Source organism: Macrotis lagotis, chromosome 1, assembly GCF_037893015.1.
Source record: "Macrotis lagotis isolate mMagLag1 chromosome 1, bilby.v1.9.chrom.fasta, whole genome shotgun sequence".
NCBI classification, from domain to species: domain Eukaryota; kingdom Metazoa; phylum Chordata; class Mammalia; order Peramelemorphia; family Peramelidae; genus Macrotis; species Macrotis lagotis.
Window position 1 is genome coordinate 788,411,080 of NC_133658.1, and position 23,283 is coordinate 788,434,362.

The 23,283-nt window shown below is 35.3% G+C and overlaps 1 protein-coding gene across 1 annotated transcript in view; it reads left to right on the forward strand.

The window, feature by feature from the left end:
• The window catches only part of BCO2 (beta-carotene oxygenase 2), a 36,575-nt gene extending 17,948 nt beyond the window's left edge, over positions 1–18,627 (forward strand). Inside the window, exons 8-12 of the mRNA XM_074216686.1 lie at positions 1,350–1,517; positions 11,916–12,050; positions 17,172–17,354; positions 17,556–17,666; positions 17,970–18,627. Coding sequence (XP_074072787.1) covers positions 1,350–1,517; positions 11,916–12,050; positions 17,172–17,354; positions 17,556–17,666; positions 17,970–18,086 — 714 coding nt within the window. The 3' untranslated portion in view covers positions 18,087–18,627. The remainder of the gene's footprint in view (positions 1–1,349; positions 1,518–11,915; positions 12,051–17,171; positions 17,355–17,555; positions 17,667–17,969) is intronic.
• Positions 18,628–23,283: the final 4,656 nt, after the last annotated feature.

Genomic DNA, 23,283 nt, shown 5'->3' on the forward strand with positions numbered 1-23,283 from the left:
GATTTAAGAGTATTAGTCCATGGTTCTTTATTCTTAAAATTAGAGTTCATAAAAAAATTATAGTTCATGTGTCCCTATCAGGGAGGTGTCCTTTAGTAGCCAGGTAGTTGATACAATTTGTTTAAAGTAAAGGCATATACTAAGATGGCATAATGTGGTTACAAAACATCTCTTCTCCCCCCACCCCAAACCTGGAACATACTTTTCCATCAATAACAGAAAATGTCAATGGGAAAGGAACACAGACCTGGTGGTGTGATACTATGTGGGGGGCAAATGGCCAAAGCAACACATATCTCTGGTATTTCATAACTATCTTTATTCTTTCTGTGCTGTCCTCATGCCATTTCTTCATGGGTTCAACTTGTTGGTGAGTCTTTTGCGTGAATCTATCCTTTGGGATCTCTAGGGATGCTCTAAAGAGATCAACTCTCAACTGCTAGATCTAATTCTTACTTGAATCCATAGTCAGCTCTCTTCTCTCTTGCCAGAACTTCTTTGAAGCTGCTTCCTTCCTGAACTAATGTTCCTCTCTATGTCCATGCCTCCATAGAGAGTGTTATCACTCTGTTGTTTGTGTCCCAACTGCGTCTGGAACTATCTGGAACTGCTTTACTGTATTTTAATATATATTCTTTTACTTATCCAATGAGCAGGACCACTTCTAATTTTATCAGGCAGAACTCACTTCAAAAGGGATAAATCTATGTTATTAACACATCCTTATACCTATAAATGCTTAATTACCTATTTTTGCTCTTTACTTCCTTCAATTTTATCAACTAGGGAATGGTGAAGAATAAAATTTATGGATCATTTTAATTTGAGTCTTCCTGATATCAACTACTGATATTTCTTTAGTTTGTCAAGGTCTCCTATTTTTCTGACCCTATCTCAAGCTTATAGCTTGGCCTAATTTGTTATTTTCTACATCTTTATTGAAGATGTTCTCTAGCTGATCATCTGGTTCATTGATGAAAATATTGAATATACAGACCGTAGCTGTTTCTTACATGACCTGGATATGTTTCTGTGGGATACACTGACCCAGTAATGCCACTTTTCTGAATAGAAACTTCAAACTCTTTGTGGTAATTTTCTAACCCTATTGCTTTCATGTCTTTGGTGAAGATATGATATACCACAGAGTGAAGGCCCAAGACTGATGTCAGTTTATGCTATACCTAAATTTGTCAGATCTGCCATATAATTATATCAATAGAAACTTAACTTTTGATTTTCCCATATATAATCTTCCCATATATATGTACATATATATACATATGTATATATAATTTTGTCATCTAGAAGAAGAAAAAACCCCTCATTTTTTGTTTTCTTTCTTGTAGATTCTTCCAGAAGTATTTTACAGTAAACCTTTTATTAGTTTCCATCAAATCAATGCCTTTGAGGACCGGGACTGTGTTGTATTGGATCTTTGTTGCCAGGATGATGGTAGAATCCTGAACACTTACAGGTTACAGAATCTTCAGAAAGCAGGAGAAAGACTGGACCAGGTAAACTTTTATTATTATATATGTAAGAAGGAGGAAATCAAGTAGGGACAATAACTGTTTGTGTGTGTGTGTGTGTGTGTGTGTGTGTGTGTGTGTGTGTGTGTGTGTTGCTTGAAGGGAGGCAGAACTGATATCTCTAGATTCTTCTCTTTTCACCTTTGTCCAATGAAGACTAATTCCTGCCAGAAGGGAAAGCAGGAGAGTGGACTAGAAGTATATCTACTTATTCCATCAAAGATTTTTCATCTAGGGGGTATGATCAATTTCCAACTAATTTTTGATGGCTGTATTCTTTTTTTAAGAGCTTGAATGCCTTGCCTTTCTTGAGGGATGGAGCATTCATCTCTACCATTAAGGACAGTGTCTTATACTAATGGGCTGTAGGATAGAGGTTATATTTTAGTAGCATTAAATCTGCTACTGCCAGGCATAAGGTATAAAACTGCTTGTCTCTTTTTTGGGGGAATTATAGCCCTTACAAGGATTTGAAATAGTTTTATAGCATTGAACTTAGAATTACTTCTTTTGTTTATTTAAGATTTACATTCCATTTACTCCCTCAAATGAATATGAAGAAATCAAAAAGTGAAATGGAATGGGGAATAAAATGGGATCAAGAAGACCTGGGTTCACTTCTGACATTTACTTTATGACTTTAGGCAGGTCACTTCCATGTCTAAGTTTTTGACTGTTCCATAAGACCTTTTTTTTTTTAATAATTTGCAGATAGAACTTGTTCTGTAGTAGTGGAAGGGATTCCTCACTGGATTGAAATTATAGATCCTTCTTTTGTATGTTTGTTAATAAAATCAAACACAACACAAACTAGGCTAACTACAAATAAAAACAACAAAATTAATTAAAAGGATCAGAGAATTAAATATTACTAGACACATGAGATAAATTGATTAACATACATGTTTCTGATTCATTGTTGCAATTTGTTGGTAATTCATCCATTGATGCAAATCATAATCCTTTCTTGATTTGTAAATAGGGTTTTTGGTTTAGGGATTTTACTATGATCCCCCAAAATTCATGAACGAGTGATTAACTCTCTAAAGATGAGCCTATCTAAACTTATGTAGACTAGTCCTTATATGACAGGTATGTAGAGCATTGCCAACCCTCTTCATAAATTCTTTACAGTTTAGTAGGGCATATAGATTATATAGTCAGGTGGTACAGAAGTTTTGGCAACTCAGGGTCACTTTGATGTTACTTACAGTGTTGGTCTTTTTTCCTGGTACTTAAGAGCAATTTGTACTCCTTAATTCAGCAGTTTCAAAGGAGCTTTCAAAAGTTAAAAATTACAGAATCTTAGTGTTATTAGGAACCTCCAAGTAAAGAGAAATAAACTAAAACCCAAAGATAAGTGACTTGCTCAAGGTTATACAAAATCCATGGAAGAACTGGAACTAGAACCCAGGTCTCCTGGCTCCAAGTCTAGAACTCCACTAGAGCACAATGATTCTTTGCCATAACACCCATGCCCTTCCAGTGTAATTTGCTGCCTGAATTGTTGGATCATACTTCTAAGATATATATGGATAGATTGTCTAAATTTATAGATATTGCTTATGGGTGGCATGGACTGATATGATCTGGGGTCTGGCCAACCTTTGCACTCAGGAGAAAGGCCACACTTGGATCCTCAATGTACTTACTAACCAATCCCTTCTCTAGTTTCTAAGAGAGACATTAGTCTAGGAACATATTTATCTGCCATTCCTCAAATATTTCTGTTCTGGGAGTACAGTAGGTTTAGTAGGAAAATTGCTTTAGCCCTTAGCCTAACTTCATCACACACACACACACACGCACAACCCCACCCCCCAACAGTGAATAGCAATCAAATCTATAAATCCAAGGGAAGCAGCACATGGAAATCTGTGTTCTACAATTCCAAATACATACTAGGGAATATTCACTTGGGATTAAGATAAGATTTCAGTTTAAACCAGAAGAGAGAAAATTATCTTTCTCTTGGACACTAGGAAGTTCTTTCTCAGTAATCTCTAGAATTGCCTAGATATTAAAGAACATGATAGGTTAGCTCCCATTTTTGTCTACAGGTTGGGGGCAAGGTTACAAGGTTGCAGGGAGAAGGTGGGATTCCAGTCTGTCATTCAAAGTTCTGTTTCTCATGTTTACCTCGTTGGAGATTTTCTGATCTTGTGTGCTCTTGAAATGTCTGAAATCAACTGAAATAAGTCCCTTATAGAGAATATGCTCAAAATTGCCCTGGATAATCAGGAGTCATCTTTTCCACTGCTTACTATGATGTTAAATTTCCTCAAAACTGCTCCAAGCTTGATTGGAAGTCTGATTACACAATAAATTCAAGGTGAATTTTTCTGATAAATTTTGATATGTTAATATTGCATATTGTTAAAAAGTGATTCATATACTTTAAAAAAGGGATTCTTAATCTTTTTTTTTTTTGATTGTGGACCCTTTAGGCAGCCTAATGTGGTCTATGGACTTCTTAAAATAATGTGACTTGCCTACATTCATAGTAGAAATACTAAATTTTAATGAGAGTTTAGTGAAAATAAAGATATAATATTTTCCTCATTTAATGTCACTGCCCCCTGAAATCTATCCATGGACCCCTTGACTATTTTCAGACCTCAAGTTAAGAACCTACTTCTTTAGAAAAGAAAACATAGAGGGGAGGCTAGGTGGTGCAATGGATAGAATACTGGCCCTGGAGTCAGGAGTACTTGAGTTCAAGTCTTGCCTCAGACACTTAATAATTACCTAGCTGTGTGGCCTTGGGCAAGCCACTTAATCCCATTAGCCTTGAACCTATAACCAGTTCATATGCCAACCCACTTCTCCATGGAGGGGCATTTGAAGGGGAAGGCCTATATTTTCTTGAATTTCTATAGTACTGTACCATATAACATAAAGTACATTTTGAATGATAAACATGAGTTTTTGAACTCTCAAAAGACCTTGGATTGGTCCCAATGTGAATAGAACTATATCCAGACTGGTCTGCCAGATTGAGTTTAGCTGTCAACAACTTCTCATATAGTTGAATGGACTGACTTGACAGATGGGATTATCAAGTATCTTCCTTTTAAATATAGGAGGAAGTCTGTCATATAGAATGATTTTCATTTTGTTGTAGTTGTTGTTAAGCTACTCCTTCTAACAATAATTAGCCAACAGGCTCAGCTGCTTCTTAAGTCTACTCCTAATTAGAGATAATAAAACTATGTAATCAGCACAGAGGCAGATGCTTGTTTTTCCATTTGTTGTGGCTAAAGGACATACATCCAATTTATCAAACGCCCTGTCTCAGTTATTCAAATATAGATTGCAACTGGGTGTGGACTGGGTCAGAACCCTGTCTTATGGCATTTTGGATTAGCAGTTCATTTATATTAAAATTGTTCTACCCTTCCCTGAGTTTATCAGTAATGTTATGATGTAAATTTTAAATAAAATTAATAGATTAGGATTAATAATAATAGCTTGAAATTATATAGCTCTATGAAGTTTGCAAATGTCTTTCAAATATTATTATCCTTATAATAACTCTAGAAGGTAGCTAACTGTTATTATTATCCTGTGTGTGTGTGTGTGTGTGTGTGTGTGTGTGTGTGTGTGTGTGTGTATCCATGTGCTGGGTTGATTTCCCTCCCATTGAGAATCTATATGACAGATATTTACAGATTAGGAAACTCTAGCAGAGAGATTCAATGACTTGCCCAGGTCCCACATATATTAAGTATCTGGGATCAGACCTGAACTCCGATTTTCCTGCTTTTAGCATAAGTGTTCTATCTGTATTACCTATTTGACTCATTTTATGTATATCAAGATTAAATTATTTGTTTCTTAGACAGTGCTGTTGTCTGTCATGTGTAGGGCTATGACTGAACTTGATTGCTATAGGAAAGGCACCACCACTTTAGGTGAGGAAAATATTCTGGACTTGCAGAATCCATTGTAGTTAGCATGGTATAGTTAAAAGAACACTGAACTTGAGGTCAGAGGATGTAGGTTAAAGCCCAGTCTCTGTTATTTAATACCTATGTGACCTTGGATAAAACTTTAGATTTCAGATTACTTATCTGCAAAGGGATCAAACTGGATTATTTATAAAAATCCTCCCTGCTCTGAATATATGATTCCTTCCAGCTCTAAATCCTTTGATTATCTCTGTTTTCCAGATTCAGGCTCAGAAACAATGAAATTCAGGGTCAGAAAAAACATTTCAGAGAAAAATGATCCCTTTTAACCAAGATTAGAGAATTATAGAATTTGTGTTTAGATGGTACCCTATAGAAGCTGTCAGCATTGTTGAGGGATAAAAGAAAAGCAACAAAGGACAGAGATGGGGAGTAGGTGTGACCACATGATGCACAGGCTAGAGCCTGCCCTCTAGAGACTACTATATTGCTGAATGAGCACCCCTGGGATGAGGCTGGCTGAGTACACTCTTATATTTGCCCAGAGCTGCAGAGATAATAAAGCTATGTAAACAGCATAGAGGCAGATGCTTATTTTTCCATTTGCTATGGCTAAAGGACATGCATCAATTTATCAGATGACTTAGATAAAATTTAAGGAAAATAGTTAGACTACACAATGCTCATGGAGGTTTGATAAATCTTGTGGGTGTGGCAAGTCAGCATTGGTGTAATGACTGGAAGATTGTGGGTATGCTGCATAGGTGTGTGTGTGTGTGTGTGTGTGTGTGTGTGTGTGTGTGTGTGTGTATCTATATGCTGGGTTGATTTCCCTCCCATTGGGAATAGCAACCAAAGTAGCTGTACTTGATTCCCCGTAATATCACATATATGTATCCTGTTCAGAAATTTGTGTATGTGTGCACATAGGTGCATATATGTATATATAAGTATGTATGCATGTAGTATATAAGTATATATGTGTATATATATATATATATAGAGAGAGAGAGAGATAATGAGACAAAACTACAAATTTAAGCAAAGATAGTTTACAAAAAAATTTCTCTTAAAAAATTTTAAGTTCCCAATATCTAAGTCTCTTAAGTAGTTGTTATTAAAGCATGAGGTTAGACAGTCAGATTCTTTACCTTTTTTCCTTCCTCATATTACCAAATTTCAGTTCAATATTTTATTATTGAGAAGTGATAAAAGTTAATAAAATATTCATCTCTGTCTTTTGGAGATGAGGATTATGTATTTCTACAATGAATGAAATGAAATATTGATATCTCTGGGAACAGAAGGACTTTGCTTCAGAGAGAGAGAGAGAGAGAGAGAGAGAGAGAGAGAGAGAGAGAGAGAGAGAGAGAGAGAGAGCACACTAGTCAGTAGTGAATATTATGTCCCTAAGAATATATACTCTGAACCATTGCCTACCCTAAAGGGGAATCTGTGCCAATAATTGGGGAACTCAATAAGATATATACATCTCAAGCAATTAAATCATCAATAATTCTGTCTACTTGGTTAAAGCTGTAAGTGAAATTTCCCGTAGAATTACTCTGTAAGCTATTATGAGATTGTGAGGATAACTAAACTTGATAAGCATTTTCTTCTCTGGATCAGGCATGAAAAATATCCCAGAGGGAAACAGTCTTCCCAATCCTGAATGTTTTGGTAGGTAAAACTTTGGCAGAATACTTCCAGTTCTGGTGCTCAACTTTGCTAAAATAATTGGTAGCTTTATTTAGAAAAAAATTGCTATCCACTGTGTTCCAGACACCTGAAGCCTCCATGTATACACGATCAGGGGAGCTAGAGATGCTCAGGTCTTCCAGATTGGTCTTGTCAGGAAGCTGAATTAGGAGTCCATTCTTCCTATTTGTATAAGGTAGTTTAGAAGCTTATTCACTAATGTGAACTGAATTCAGTGTGATCAGTCTTCCTTTGCCATATTAAATTTAAGAAAAGGAATTGCTTATAAAAATTCTTTTAAAAATTCTAGACTTTTAATATACAACTCTCTTAAATAAATTCAAGTATGAGAAGAAAGTCAGGATTCTGGCTATTTTCTTCCTCAAATTTCCATATTCCAGATCAAGATTTTAGTTATTAAGAAGGGTTAGGAGTCAACTTCAGGGTTAAAAAAAATCATCTCTGCATCTCTGTCTTTTAGGGATGTGCTTCCACAAAAATTGAAATAGTGCTACTCCCTAGGAGTAGAAGGACTTTATTCATCTGAGCTAAGGAAACAAGTTGAGTATTTGAGAACCATAGCAATCCTGTTCCTTGTACTGTAGCGTTTTCAAGACTAGACTAAGCAAGGATGAGAAGTTGAAAAGAAGTTAATGTTACTATAATGTTTCTACAATGCTATTATAGAATATGCCTACAGCGAATGGGATTGGGGAGAGTGAGGAGTCACCCTGAGAGACTGAAAAATCACCTGGGAAGAAATCTTGAGGAAAAGGAAAGATTGATGAAAACTGTCATAAACTAGGCTCCACTATGGGATTAGGGTCTTGATCAGGTATTGTTCTCAAGAAAGAATGAGACTGAAGATCAGAATCCCAGAACCTCTAAGCTGCAAGGGACCTTAGAGACAGGACTTCAAAAGAATCTTTTTCATACTTGAACAAGAATTCCCTTCATAATCTACTTGAGAAGTTGTCATCTAGCAATTACTTGAAGATCTGGCTTGAAAAGGAAATTTTTACCTCCTGAGGCAGCCCATTTCATTTTGAAGAGTTCTAAATATTAGAAAGGTTTTTTTCCTTAAATGGAGACTAAATCTGCCTCTTGCCAGCTTCCACTCATTGCTTCTAGTTCTATTGCTTGGGGTTGAACAGTTTGAGAATCTGGGGACAGATATGGAGGCAGTCCAACAGGGTTATTGTTAGCTTTATTCTAAAATTCTTATGAAGAAGAATCTCTACTTTAGTTGGTTTTTATGACTTTTATGTTCAGAGAAGGGAGTTGAAAAGAATGAGAGAATTCTTTTTTTAAAAGATTTTTAATTTTTTTAAGCATAAATACCAAATTAAAAGATATAGTCATGTGCACAGCAAAGCATGAGTAGATTCATAAAGCAAAAATTTCCATTTCAAGAAAGCCTATATAATAAATACTATATATTATGTTCAAAATTGTCCATTTTTTCTTTGCTTCTATGGAGATTTTCTTCTGTTTTCTGATGTGCACTTTTTATTTTTTTCTTCCCCTTCCCCCTCCCAGAAGGCTACAATTCAATGGGGATATATCCATTCATATACATATGCAAACATACTTTTACATTTATGCATGCTCATATATTTACATACATATACATATATACACACCCACATACATACACTTAGCTACATATACATTCATAGATATCTATATATTTGGTTTGTATCTCTCATTTTTGTAACATTTGTTGAAAGCAACAAAACTCTCCTTACTCCTCTACTTTATTTCTACTCACTACCTTGCCTTCCAATTCCTTAACCTACTGCCCTTCTAAGAATACCTCCTTTATACACCCTTCTATGCCCCCCTCCCCACTGATCTACATACTCTTCTAAATTTCCCTTTCCATTGATATATACACAACCTTCTACATTCTCCCTTATTCTATTCCCTTGGTTTCTGAGTGTTCTCCCGATCCCCTCTTCTTATTTCTTTCTGAATTCAAAAGGTTTTTGTACACACACACACACACACACACACACACACATATATATATATATATATATATATATATATATATACATATATATATATGTATATATTGTTTCCTCTTTAATGTATTCTTTTTTTTTAGGTTGTTTTTATTTTACAAGGCAAATGGGGTTAAGTGGCTTGCCCAAGGCCACGAGCTAGGTAATTATTAAATGTCTGAGAACGAATTTGAACCCAGGTACTCCTGACTCCAAGGCCAGTGCTTTATCCACTACGCCACCTAGCCGCCGCTTTAATGCATTCTTGATGACAAGAGGTTTACAGAATGGCCAGCCCTCCTCCATCTAATTCCTTTGTTCTTCCTCTTACATGTCATTTGTAGAAGATGATAACTTTTTTTTTATTTTACGCTGTTTTGCTTTTTAGAATCCCATCCTACTTAACTTGACCTCAATCTATTCTCTGAACTACCTGAAGACTAAGAACAATCTTAGACATATGGTTTACCTTTCCACATATAGTCAACAATTTATCCTTATTGAGTCCCTTGTAATTAATCTTTGATATTTATCTTATATTTCTCAGTTATTTTTATGTCAGATTTTCTTTAAGTTCAGGTCTTTTTGCAACAAAATGCTGAAAGTTTGGCAATTCATTGAGTGTTCATTTTTTTAAAATTAAGGATTATGCTTAACTTTGCTGGGCAATATAATTGTTGACTACCAACCCAGGTTTTTTTGCCCTTCAATATGTAGTGTTCTAAGACCTATGATCTTTTAATGTAGTTGCAACTTGGTCTTGTATAATTCTAATTGTGGCTCTACTGTATTTGAACTGTTTTTTTCTTGTTGCTTTTAATATTTTTTCCCTTAACCTGGGGGTTTTGGAATTTGACTAGGATATTCCTGTTAGTTTTCCTTCTAGGATCCCTTTTAAGTGGTGATTGATTTTTTTTTCTATTTCTAATTTCTCCTCTTGTTCTAACACTTTAGGAAAAGTTTTTTAAATTATTTCTTGTACTATTGTTTCAAGATTCTTTTTTGATTATAGCTTTCAAGAAGTCTGATTATTCTTGTTTTTCCTTTTTGATTGTTTTTTTTTCCTCATGAGTTTTCACATTCTATTTTATTTTTTCATTCCTTATATTTTTTTTATTATTTCTTTGTCTCTAAGTACTATCTATACTGGCTTTCAAGAGAATTCTTTTTGTCATTTTGAGAGGTAGATCACTTTATTTATATTTTAATAGGCTAATACCTTAGTGAAAGATCCTTTATTCTGTCTCACCAAAAATCCTCATAGAAAGATTCATAACGGGGTGGTTAGGTGGCGTAGTGGATAAAGCACCGGCCTTGGAGTCAAGAAGTACCTGGGTTCAAATCCGGTCTCAGACACTTAATAATTACCTACCTGTGTAGCCTTGGGCAAGCCATTTAACCCCATTTTGCCTTGCAAAAACCTAAAAAAAAAAGAAAGGTTCATAACTATCTAATTATTTTCTAAAATTAAACTTATAGAGAGATTGCCTTGGGAGGGCTCTTCCTGGATATGATTTCCAGATCTAGATCAATCCATGCTAAGGGCTGTTTAGGAGTCCTGGTTGCTGTCAGAAAGTTAGGCAGGTTGGAGACCATGATTTTAGTTTGTGAATATTTCCCTGCAGAGACTGAATATTTGGAGTTAGAACTAAACAACTCTATTCTAGTAGTCTAGATAGAAATAGAAAGCTATTTATGGAGCTGGGCTTACTGATTTCTAGAGATGTGAATTGAGATGGGGATCTGTAATCTGTAATTTTTCAGAGTTCTCAAGAGCTTTGTGATGTTAGATGTGGGAATGGATACCTCCTTCAGAGGGTAGCAATGAGCAGCATTTAGGATTGAAGATGGAGAAGGAGATTTATTCCTGGATGCTAAATGAACCATTTATGAACAATATCACTGCATCTGGAATCAGAGAACCTGGATCTGTTAGATTTGGGGTATCCTTTGTAAGGAAATAGTTTCTTCATCAGCACAGTAAGAGTGAACTGGATGATCTCTAAGAGATCTTAGTTCTAATGATTTAGTTTGTTAACTTCAAGCTTCCTGTATTAAAAAACCGACCAACTTTATAATGTAAATAACTAAAAGGAAATAAGATTCAATGAAAAGCTAACAATGATAATAAAGTAGAAATTCTGAAAAGATTACTAGGACTACTAATGGTCCAACAAGATCCTCTCTCTAAAGTGGCTAAAATCTATGTCCTAAAATGCAGATTCTCAAAGTGTAGTCCTGGAAGGGGTATGGGTGGGTGGGTCCCTGAAAACCTTTCAGGGGGTCCATATTATTTTCATCATAATACTTATATGCTTTAATTTTCAATATGGCTAATACTGATATATATATATGTATATATATATATATATATATATATATATATACTGATATATATGTATACATACATATATTCCACAAAAATCTTTTTGGGGAGTTCTTTGTAATTTTTAAGAGTATAACAAGACAATTAAAGAAATGAAGTTGGATTTCTTTACAGAGAGAAAATTAAAATCTCTAGGAATCAAACACCAAATAGCTTGGATATACAACTGTAATTTAATTGCCTTGTCTCTCTCTTTTTTCCCTTTTCCCAGATGAATATCTTAGAGGTCAATAGAAAGGATATGTCTAATACTCTGTATATGCATAGTAGACATTCATTTTTGTAATTGATGAATAGATAGGCATTAGACCATAACATTTTTCCATGAGGTAGCAAAGTGTTATTTCATTTCTTTAATGAGAACTTCCCTTTTCCTTAACAGGTCCACAACTCATTTAAAGCTTTCCCCCGAAGATTTGTTTTGCCATTGGGTATGAGCACAAAGGCCTCCGTGGGAGAGAACCTCAGTCCATTGACCTATTCATCAGCTACTGTTGTGAAACAGGCAGATGGGACGGTATTCTGTGAAGGCTTATCAATTAAAAATTTGGTCTTTGGGACATACACAAAAATACATACACTTACACAAACACACACACACACACACACACACACACACACACACATATATATATATACATACTAATATATATTAATATAATATAATATAATACATATACTAATATAATATATATACTAATATGTACATATGTGTGTGACTGGTATATGTTATATCACATATGTTATATTAGTATATGCTAATGTAATCTATGCTAATACAATATATTAATATATAATATATTAATATGATATAATATACCATATACATATACTTACACACATACACATACATCTACACATACATTAATTGACTGGTGCTTGGTGCCTAGTAGTTTTCAAAAATGAAGCTTAGAAGAATAAGATCATTCTCTTGAAAATAATTCTACTCCCAGTCTCATGTGGTCAAGGTTGGGTTGAACTCCAGATGTTTGTTGATCCATGTAATGTAACAGAGCTCATCTTCAACTCAACACATATAGCTGATGTCACAGGATAAAAACAGTGTAGAACTCACATAAAATAGTCTTATGTCTGTGATGTGTCTAAGACCTGAGAATGATACTGATCAACACCATTATGATGGGATTGCTCCAATTTCTTTGAATTTATATATTCAGAACTTTTATCTCCTCACCACTACCACCATCACAATCAGTTAACAGATTGGCCTTTAAAAGTTATATAATTTTTCAGTTTTCTTACATCTATCATGGCTTTTATATAAATTCTAGAAGTAATTATAGTTGAGTGCCAACGAGGTATAGGGAAAGAGGGTTCAGTTTGGATTCAGAAGACCAATCAATTACTCAAACAAACAAGCAATAAATATTTATTCAGCCTCTACTATGTACGTGGCACTGTGCTTACTTAGCTCAGGAGATGGAAAAAGAGGCACAAGGCAGTCCTTGTCCTCAAGGGGCTTGCAACTTAATGGACCAGGGTTCAATGTCCACCTTTGTCACTTACTACTTGTGTGACTTTGGGAAAACTATTTAATCATTTTGGGCCCCAATTTCCCCATCTATAAAATGAAGGTGTTGATCAAGATCATTGGGGTCTAACTCAAATGGAAAGAGATTCTTGTGAGACACAGATTGACTTAGAAAATCACATGAATATTATGATATATTGTATTTTTAATTTCTTTTGTTAAATATTTCCCAACTGTATTTTATTTTAATCTGGTTCACCATACTATAGAAATTTGCTACTTTAGCCATGAGTTTGACTTCTCTGACCTAAATTACCTCTAAGGCTCCTTCTAGGTCTAAAACTATGTATGACCTTCTGATAAAATGTGACCAATTCATTTTCTTAAACTCTGAAGTATTTCAAATCTAAAAATTTGTGTGCTGGAAGACAGAAGCCTGGTTCAGCCAATCATTTGTAAAAATATTTAACATTTATCCTCCCCTCCCCCAACTTCTTCCTAATTTTTTTCTAAAAAGTAAAACAAAAATAATTAGCAAACCCAATCAACACATTAAAAGATCTGCTGTTATATGCAATATTCCATACTCACGAACTCCCCCATTTTCCACCTCTGCAAAGGAAAGAAAGAAAAAGAAATGGTCTCTAATTTCTTCTTAGGGTCCAAGCTTGTTCTTTGTAATTCTGCAACATTGTTTCGGTTTTTTGTAGTTGCTCTTTTTCATTTCCATTGTTAGAGTCACTTTGCTTTCCTGATTCTGCTTACTTCTCTTTTCCAACAGTTTATGTAAATCCTTTCACAATTGTCCTTTCCTCATGTTTATTGTTTCTTACATCATAGGAATATCCCATTGAATTTATGTACAAGGATGTGTTTAGCCATTCCTCAATCAGTGGGCTTCTACATTGTTTCAGTTCTTTGTTAATGCCCTCCTTGTGTTAAACACTTTGTAGTGGAAACTCTGTGAAAGTTTGTGGACATTTTAATTATTTTATTCGCATAATTCCAAATTGTTTTTCCAGTATGTTATATCAATCTATAGTTCCACCATCAAAGCATTAGCGTGCTAGTCTTTCTACAACCCCTCCAACACTGACCTTACTTTTTATCAGCTTTGCCAATTTATGGGGAATGAGGTAAAGCCTCAAGGTTATTTTGACTTGTATTTCTCTTATTGCTGATTTGAAGTATTCTTTCATACATGGTAGTTAACAATGTGCAATTCTTTGGAGAATTATTTGTTCATAAAAACATAAAAATTCATTTTACCTAACCTTGTTGCAGCAAGGTAGGCCTTTTAATCTCTCATAATTGATTTCTTATCTCATTCCCCACAGTAGCTATTCCAAATTTTCTCTTCCCTCCTTAGATCTTCTAAAAGTGCAAAAGTTCTGAAAGAGGTGCAAAAGTTGAACGCCTTGCCCAGCATTACATAGCTAGGTAGTACTGACTAAAACAGTGTTCAAACTCATGTCTTCCACACTCCAAGTCCAGCAGTCTATCAACTAAGTCTCTCAGCTGTCTTTCAAAAGCTCCTTATCTGTTTTCTTCTCTCTTGAATTCCCAAGTCTTTCCCATTCTTAAAAAAAATCTTCCCTAGTTAAGCTCTGTCATCCCCCTATTTCCCCAATATTTCTCCTCCTTTTCTCAGTCAGTCTCCTTGAAAAAGCTGCATATCCTCACTGCCTCTGCTTCCTTTTCTCTCATTCACATTTCAATCCTTTATAATCTGGTTTTCAACCTCATTTCTCTATTAAAACTCCTAAATTATCAGTGATTTCTTAACAGCTGATGGTCTTTTCTTAGTCCAGATCCTCCTTGACTTGTATGCTACTCTTAACATATTCTTCTGGATAGTCTCTCCTCTGCTCCACTTAACATATTCTTCTTCTGGATAGTCTCTCCTCTCTGGGTTTTAGTGACTTTATTCTTTCCTGGTTCTTTTTCTATCTGCCTGACCAATTCTTTTCAATCTCCTTTGCTGAATTTTCTCCTAAGCCCTTTTTTCTTCACTCTCTACACTCTCTATCATTAGATGCTATGGATTTAATGATCATCTAATTGGTAGATGACTCCCACATCTATATATCCAAATCTGGTCTTTCTGCTGAATTTCAAGCTTTCATTATCAATTGACTATTGATATTTCATACTAGATGTTCAAAATTTAACTCATACTTGTTCAAAATTGAACTCATTTTCACCATTCTTTCCTTTTCCCAACTTCCCTATTTCTGTCAAAGTCACTATCACTAGTCTCCTTTCATTGTAACCTGGGCTTTAATCTGGCTTCCTCACTCTCTCTTATCTCATATATCCAGTCTGTTGCTGAATCTTGCCATTTTTTTCCTTTACATCTCTTGTATTTGATCCTTTCTTTCCATTTATAGTTAGGTCTGATCTTTATTATTATCTCTTGTCATCACCTCTATTGCAACAGCTCCTAATTGATTTTCATACTTCAAGTCATTCCTATCTATTTCTTATATACTGTTATATACTGCTGCCAAAGTAATTTACTCCTTCCTTCCTTTCTTCCCTCTTCCTTTTTCTTCCTTCTTTTTTCTCCTTCCTTTTTTCCTTCCCCCTTTCTTCCCTTCCTATACCTTTCTTCTCTCCCTTTATCATCTAAATCAGAAGGACAGTGGTCATTTATGGGTCAATCCTGATATTGATAAGCACAAAAATTTAAACCTTTTTTTTTGACCTGGGCAATCTGTTTATCTCCAAAGTACTCACAAATGTTGATGCCAGTTTCCAGTACCTCATAAGGCTGTAGCCCTACTTCAGTTCAGAATTCCTGAACTCAAAGAATCTACCAGCCTCAGCCTCCCTCAATATCAAGAATTTTAAGTATAAAACACCACCCCAAATCAAAACAATTTCCCTTAAGCCCAGGTCTGACCATGTGACTCTTCCTCTCCTATTCAGTCAAAGCCAGCTTTTTCTTGGATAAACTATGACCTTCTCTGTTTAACTTTTACAATCCTAGTAACTTGACCCCAGTCTGTCTTTCCAGTTTCATTAGACATTACTCCCAACTGACTTACTCTTCCTCACACATTTCTATGCCTCCTTCCATTTCTATACCTTGGCAGACAAGCACAACCTTCTGTAAGAAGTTTTTCATGATTTCTACCAATTGCTGGTGTTCCTCCTTCCAAAGTACCTTATAATAACTATTTTGCATATATCTGTGATTATTTATTATATGCTTCTGCTACACACCTGCCAACTCATCCCACCAACCAACCAACCGACCAACTAACCAACCAATCAACCAACATACACACATTTGTCTCTCCCATTAAATATAAACTTCTTGTGAATAAGGACTGTTTCTTTCTTTGTTCTTATGTACCCAATGCTTGGCACATAGGAGATACTTTATAAATACTTATTAGATTATTGGATAGTCTTGGTCATTTTTCTATTGAGGAAAATATTTTGATCTTATTTATTTCTATTAGCTATTTCAATATCATAGATGTTTAACCCTTATAAAAGATTTTTGATATAAAGATTTTTCTTCAGTTAACTGTTTCTCTTTTTTATCATAAATACATTAATTTTGCTTGTGTCAGTTTACTGTAATCTATGTTATCTATTTTATCTTTCATAATGACCTCTGTCCCTTGTCTGGTTAAGAATCCATCCCTTATCCATAACTATGAAAAGCTTATGATTTGTTTCTTTTGTGAACTTAATGTGAAATATGGTGTCAGATATCTAAGTTTAATTTCTTTCAGACTGTTTCTCAATTTTCCTAATTATTCTGATCAAATAGAGAAGCCTTTCCTAGGTAATTTATATCTTTGGACTTGGAAAACACTGATTTAATATGTTATTTTTTTATTCTTCCTTATTTTGTCTGTCACATTGATATGCTATTCTATTTTTAGCCAGTACCAGGTGGTTTTGGTTCCTATTGCTTGATAAAGTTTGAGGTTTGGAAATACAATTCCCTCCTTATTCTCTTTTAAGTACTTCCCTAAGATTTGTTTTCCCTCTAAATGAATTTTGTCATTTTTTTAATCTAGTTTGTAAAGAATCCCTGTGAAAGTAGTTTGACTTGGAATTATATCTGTAAACACACTTTGGTAGTATTGTTATAGTCCTTTATGTTTCCTTTGGTGTCTCTTCTAGATCTGGTGCTCTCATGAAAATCTCCATCACAAGGATCTGGAAGAGGAAGGGGGCCTAGAATTTCCCCAAATCAATTATGCCCAATATAATGGCATGAAGTATAGATTCTTTTATGGCTGTGGCTTTCGGCACTTGGTGGGAGATTCCCTGATCAAGGTTGATGTTGAGACCAAAAAACTGAAGGTGAAAAAAATGGAAATCTCCATTTCCTTAAAGCCCTTAAGACATATCCTGCTATTTGGCATTACAAAAAAAAAAGATAGCTTCTAAGATGCTTTATTGTTTAAGCAGTCATATCACCTACTATATTTGGGAGGCATGAAATCTCATTGGAATACATATAGATTCTAACTGGCCACTAAATCTCTTTATCATATATCCTAGGTATGGAGAAAGGATGGATTTTATCCCTCAGAACCTGTTTTTGTTCCAATACCAGGAGCCATTGAAGAAGATGGAGGGATTATTCTTTCTGTAGTGATCACACCCAACCCGGTAACCATATTCCCTTATTGTTGGTCAAGATTAAAAACATTTGGGGGGATGGGCCAGCTAGGTGGTGCAGTGGATAAAGCACCAGCCCTGGAGTCAGGAGGACCTGGGTTCAAATGTGGTCTCAGACACTAGGAAAACTAGCTATGTGGCCTTGGGCAAGCCACTTAACCCCATTTGCCTTGCAAAAAAACCCTAAAAAAAAATTTGGGGGTTTTTATCTCTTGATATGAGCTGACTATAAGTTCCTTTTCCTTAGTCCCTCTTAACTTTTAAAGAGAGCAAGAGTGCTGTTTTCTTTTCCAGAATGAAAGTGCCTTTCTACTGGTTCTGGATGCCAAGACCTTTGAAGAACTGGGCCGAGCAGAAGTGCCTGTGCAAATACCCTATGGCTTTCATGGCACCTTTGTTCCCAGGAAATAGGAAAACTGTGAAGGCCAGGATGACTAAGTGGGAAATGGAAATACCCTGATACATCAACATCCAGAGAGACATCTTATTTCTTCCTCATACAATCATCAGTCAGTAAAAATTTATTAAAGACCTTCTGTGCCAGACTAGAGATAGATTTTAAAAAAAGGCAAAAACCAGTTCTTTCCCTCAAGGGGATTTTAATCTTCTCCAAGTACCATGCACTGCAGCTATGAAAGTAGTCTGTTGTCTTGACCATCTATACTATGGACCCTGGAGAGTAACTTTGAAAATAGAAGTAAAACTTGTGATACTGGAATACTTTTGTATTCTCAGAGTGCTTTTGGTTGGAAATATTAAGCTGAACATCAATAGTTCACATTTTATAGCATTTTAGTTTTTAAAATTAATTTTTATTTTTTCTGAACTTAATACCAAATAAAATGAATATTTGCATATAGGAAGAAAGATTGTATATATAACTAGATTTCATAAATGACGTGCTTACATATTGTGTAATATGAGTAAATACCTATCCAGCTTATATATGTGTGTGTGTGTGTGTGTGTGTGTGTGTGTGTGTATATATATATATATATATATATATATATATATATATATATATGAATGTTTTTGTCCTTCAAATTCTGAGAATACCAGGACATCAAGGAGATGATGCCTTGACAAGCACTTGAATTGGATTTGAATGAGGGGTGGTGCTATGCTAAGTCACCAGTCTCACTTTCTCCTCCAGAGCCATCTGTGTCCAGTGGCCAGGATGACTGGAGATAGCCCAGAACTTGAGGCAATTAGGATCAAATGACCTGCCCAAGGTCACACTGCTAGTAACAGTCAAGTTTCTTAATTTACATTTGAACTCATGTCCTCCTGACTCCACTGCACCACCTAGCTGCCCTCCTGGCCTGCTACCTTCTCCCTCTGGACTCTGGGGTGGGACTTGCCCTCTGAGGGAAGTGAGGCAGTGGCATCTGTGGCCCTATCTGAAGGAGAGTGTGAGAGACCAAAGAGATGTTGGCAAGACTCTCGGGCACCTGGGGGAAGGCCTTATGCTGGAACGGTTTTTAGTGGGCCCCATGTGGCTTCTTTTTCCTTGTTTGTTCTCTTGTTCTGTTGCGATCATCTTTTTGTATATACATATACAACATATGTACATACATATGTACAACTCTCTGTCTCTTTAGCAAGCTTACTTTTCTATTTAAGTGTTAATAAAACCAACTTACAGTTTTCATGACTGGGCCTGGAGTCAGGAAGACTTGAATTCATGTATGACCTCAGACAGTTATTAACTGTGTGACTCTGGGCAAGTTTTTTTTAACAGGCCTCAATTTCCTTATTTATAAACTGAGCAGGGAAGGAAATGGCAAACCACTTCATATTTTTTGCCAAGAAAACCGCAAAGGGGGTCATAAAGATTTGAACACAATTAAACATGACTAAAGGATACTTTCAAAACTATCCTACTTATTTGTTCTTCCTCCATTTATTGCCTAAAGGACTCCTCATTGACCCCTTTTTTTCTTCACCCCCCCCTTCTTTATACATATCTTATTCTTTTTTCCCCATTTGGGGAAAAATAAATAGAAATAAAGTTTTTTTTTAAGTTTTTGCAAGGCAATGGGGCTAAGTGATTTGCTCAAGGTCACATAGCTAAGTAAGTATTAAGTGTCCAAGGCCAGATATGAACTCAGGTTCTCCTGACTCCAAGGCCACTATTCTATACCCTGTGCCACCTAGCTGCCCCAGAGATAGTCTTTATGACAAATATAGTTAAGAAAAATAAATTCCCACATTGAATATGTCTGAAAATAGACCATTTTACTGTTTATGTAGCATTTTAATAGGCCATAATAATAATAATAATAATTTAAATTTATATAAAGCTTTAAAGTTTCTAAAGTGTTTATTCTCACAAAGGCCTTGAGGTAGTATAAGTATTATAAGTATTGCTATCTTATAGGAATAGGAAAGAGGAAGAGGAAAAGAATTTTGAGATATTAAATGCTTTGTCGGTCATTAATCACAAAATCAAGTTTCCTAGTCTAGATATGAACTCACATCTTTCTAACTCTATATTCAGGACTCTTCCTACCATACTACACTATCTCATTATATGTTCTCTCATACAACTCTGAGGAGCTTCCCCTCTCAGCTTAATTTTTTATGATTATGTAAAAGAGGTCATTCTTTGCTTCATTACATTCTTGCCTGTCTCAGTCACTGAATGGGATTACCTTAGTCAAACCTGTTAAAGACCTTAGCTTAAAAAGGTCAAGGTCTCCCATTACATCCAGGACCATTTCTAGTTATCATGAGTCCTATCTGAACCCTGGACCCAGGTGCGGAGGAGAAAGTAAGGCTGACAATACTGAACAGCCTTCCCTCACTTAAATCCAGTTCACTTGCTTGTCATAGCATCACATCCCTGGTGTCCATGGTTCTCTTTGAGAATTAAGGAAAGACAACAACAGTCCCTCATATTTTTATAAGCAAAACTTGGATCTAAATCTGGGTCCTCTTATTCTGAGTTCTGTGCTCACTCCATGTCACCAAACATGATTTCATAAATTCTTCAAAAGCGTCCACTATTTTGTATAGAACACTTGTAGTGAAATTATGCAAGGACATATGATTATAAGAGCATAACTGTAGAGCTAGAAAGAGTTTTAGAAGCCATTGTCTTCAACTCCCTCATTTTAGAAATGAGGAAAAGACAGAGAGAGAGAGAGAGAGAGAGAGAGAGAGAGAGAGAGAGAGAGAATGATTTGCCCAGATCATACAGCTAGTAAGTATTTAAAATAGGATTTGAACTTAAGTCTTCCTGACTATAAACAGTGGCTCACATAGATGAGTTCCTCAGGACAGGAAGGCATGGATAGGTTCCAAACTATGTTGTTTGGGGGAGGAGAGGAGACTCCTAAATTGGTAAGATTATACTTCCCTTTGAAAGCTACAAGTTATCAGATAGGATTCAAAATACATGTTTTCTAATAAGACCTGAAGTCTACTTTTTCTGTTTCCAAATGCTTCTATTTGTCTTTCCATCATACCAAGTTACCCCACTTTTTCATTAGCCATATATATATATATATATATATATATATATATATATATATATATATATATATATACATAAAACCCCTAGGCCATACAAATAGTGCAAGCAAAACTAAACCATATTGCTATCTCCATGAATAAAGAAAGGATGATGACTCTGTGGATTGGTGTTGGGAAGAAGAGGGAGAAGAAATACACATTATTATGATTATTATTATACATTTGAAAATTAATTTCTACTTCCCATCTTTGCTATCTCTTTTAAACAAATGTCTAAGTCTATACAATGTACTATATATCTGGTGTCTGTAAATTCACTGAGAGAACATCGCTATTGTCCCCTAGGACCTGGTTTCTTGGTTTCATAGGGACCAGAAGCCAATAAAGATAAAAACAATAGAAGGGATTCCAAAAGAGACCTTAATTTATAAAGGATATAAGAAGACAAAGAAATCCAAAATAGGTGAGCTGTGAATTTATTGATTCTACCCCTTCCCATCAATCACATACAGCACTTTTCCAACTGAATTTTGATATGCTGCAGTGCACCACACCAGAAGTGAGGTAGGCATCTTTAAAATTAACCCACCTCTGAGAATCTCTTAATTTCCTCACAAACTGGAAACTAGGTTTCAGTAACAGCTTTTCCAACTATAGTTACATCTTGATAGAATTGGACACCAGGTGGCACCACAGGTCACATAATTCCCGAATTTCCTTTTTTTTTTTTTTTAAACTACGTATTTCTCTTTGACTTGAGAGCAGTCAGAACACCTAGTTGATGGTGCCAATTATCTTTGGGAACCCCCTCACCTTCTCATGTGTCAAACATTTCATATTTGAATGGAATGCATGAAAAAACAATACCCCCCCAAAATCCTTTCAGTTATGTTCTTTGTTGAACCTGTGTGCAAACTCAAAAACTCTTGCATCATAGGATTTAGAACTGAAAGGGAATTTGGAAATCATTTGATCCTAGAGATCATCTAGTCTATTACAAATGAAGAAACTCAAGATTTGAAATTCCAGATTCAGGTATCTTTCTATTATACAATATCACCATCTCTGGGGTACCACTGGCTCTTGGGTGGGATTAAAAGAAAGAAGAATAGCAACTTTAAGAGGCAGTAGGGACTGAAATAATTTTAATTGTTTTTTTCAAATTTTGTCTAATTCTTTTTGACCCCTTTTGGGATTTTCTTGGCAAAGATAATAGAGCAGTTTGCCATTTCCTTCTTCATTTTACAGATGAGGAAACTGAAGCAAATAGGGTGAAATGACTTGCCCAGAGTCACAAGTGATGGAGGTCAAATTTGAATTCAGGAAAAGGAGTCTTCCTTACCTCAGACCCGGCAATCTAGCCACTGTGCCACCTAGCTGCCTTAATAATATTAATGCATCTATTAAAATTATGTATTATTAATATAACAGTGGGGCAATTGGATGGTGCAGTGAATAGAATGTGGGTCTGGAGTCAGGAATCTGAAATTAAAATCCTTCCTCAGGTACTTACTAGCTATTTGACTTTGGGCAAGTCATTTATCTCTGTTTACCTCAGTTTTCTCATCTGTAAAATGGAGATAATAATAATGCCTACCTACCTACCAGGGTTGTTGTGATGATTGAATGAAATCATTGTAAAACATTTAGCACAGTATCTGACCCATAATATATGCCATATAAATGTTAGTTATATTGTTAGCATTGTTGTTGTTATTATTTTATAATTATATCTGTTTCAGAAAAAATAGAAAAGCCCTATTTAGATTTCCCTTGTTGCACCCAACTGATATTCAGAATGATACCCACCCTTTCTTATTAGGCCAGTTTTCAAACCTTTTTCTTCTTCACTCAATGTTCAGCCTCCCTACTTCTATAACAACCAATAAAATTATGAAACCAGGGTCTTTCATAAGTAATATTATCCTGGTCAAACTTGACTGTTTATTCTGTACTTCCCTGATACATTTTTACAGTAAAGAAATTAGATTTAAGGAAATAACAAGGACTAACTTGGAAGGAAAATGAGTCATAAAAGGGTAGCCTGATGAATGCGTTAGCAAAGAAAGGAGGAGTGAGCTTCTGATTTCCATTTCATTTTGAAATCAACAGGAAAACATTCCCTATTCTT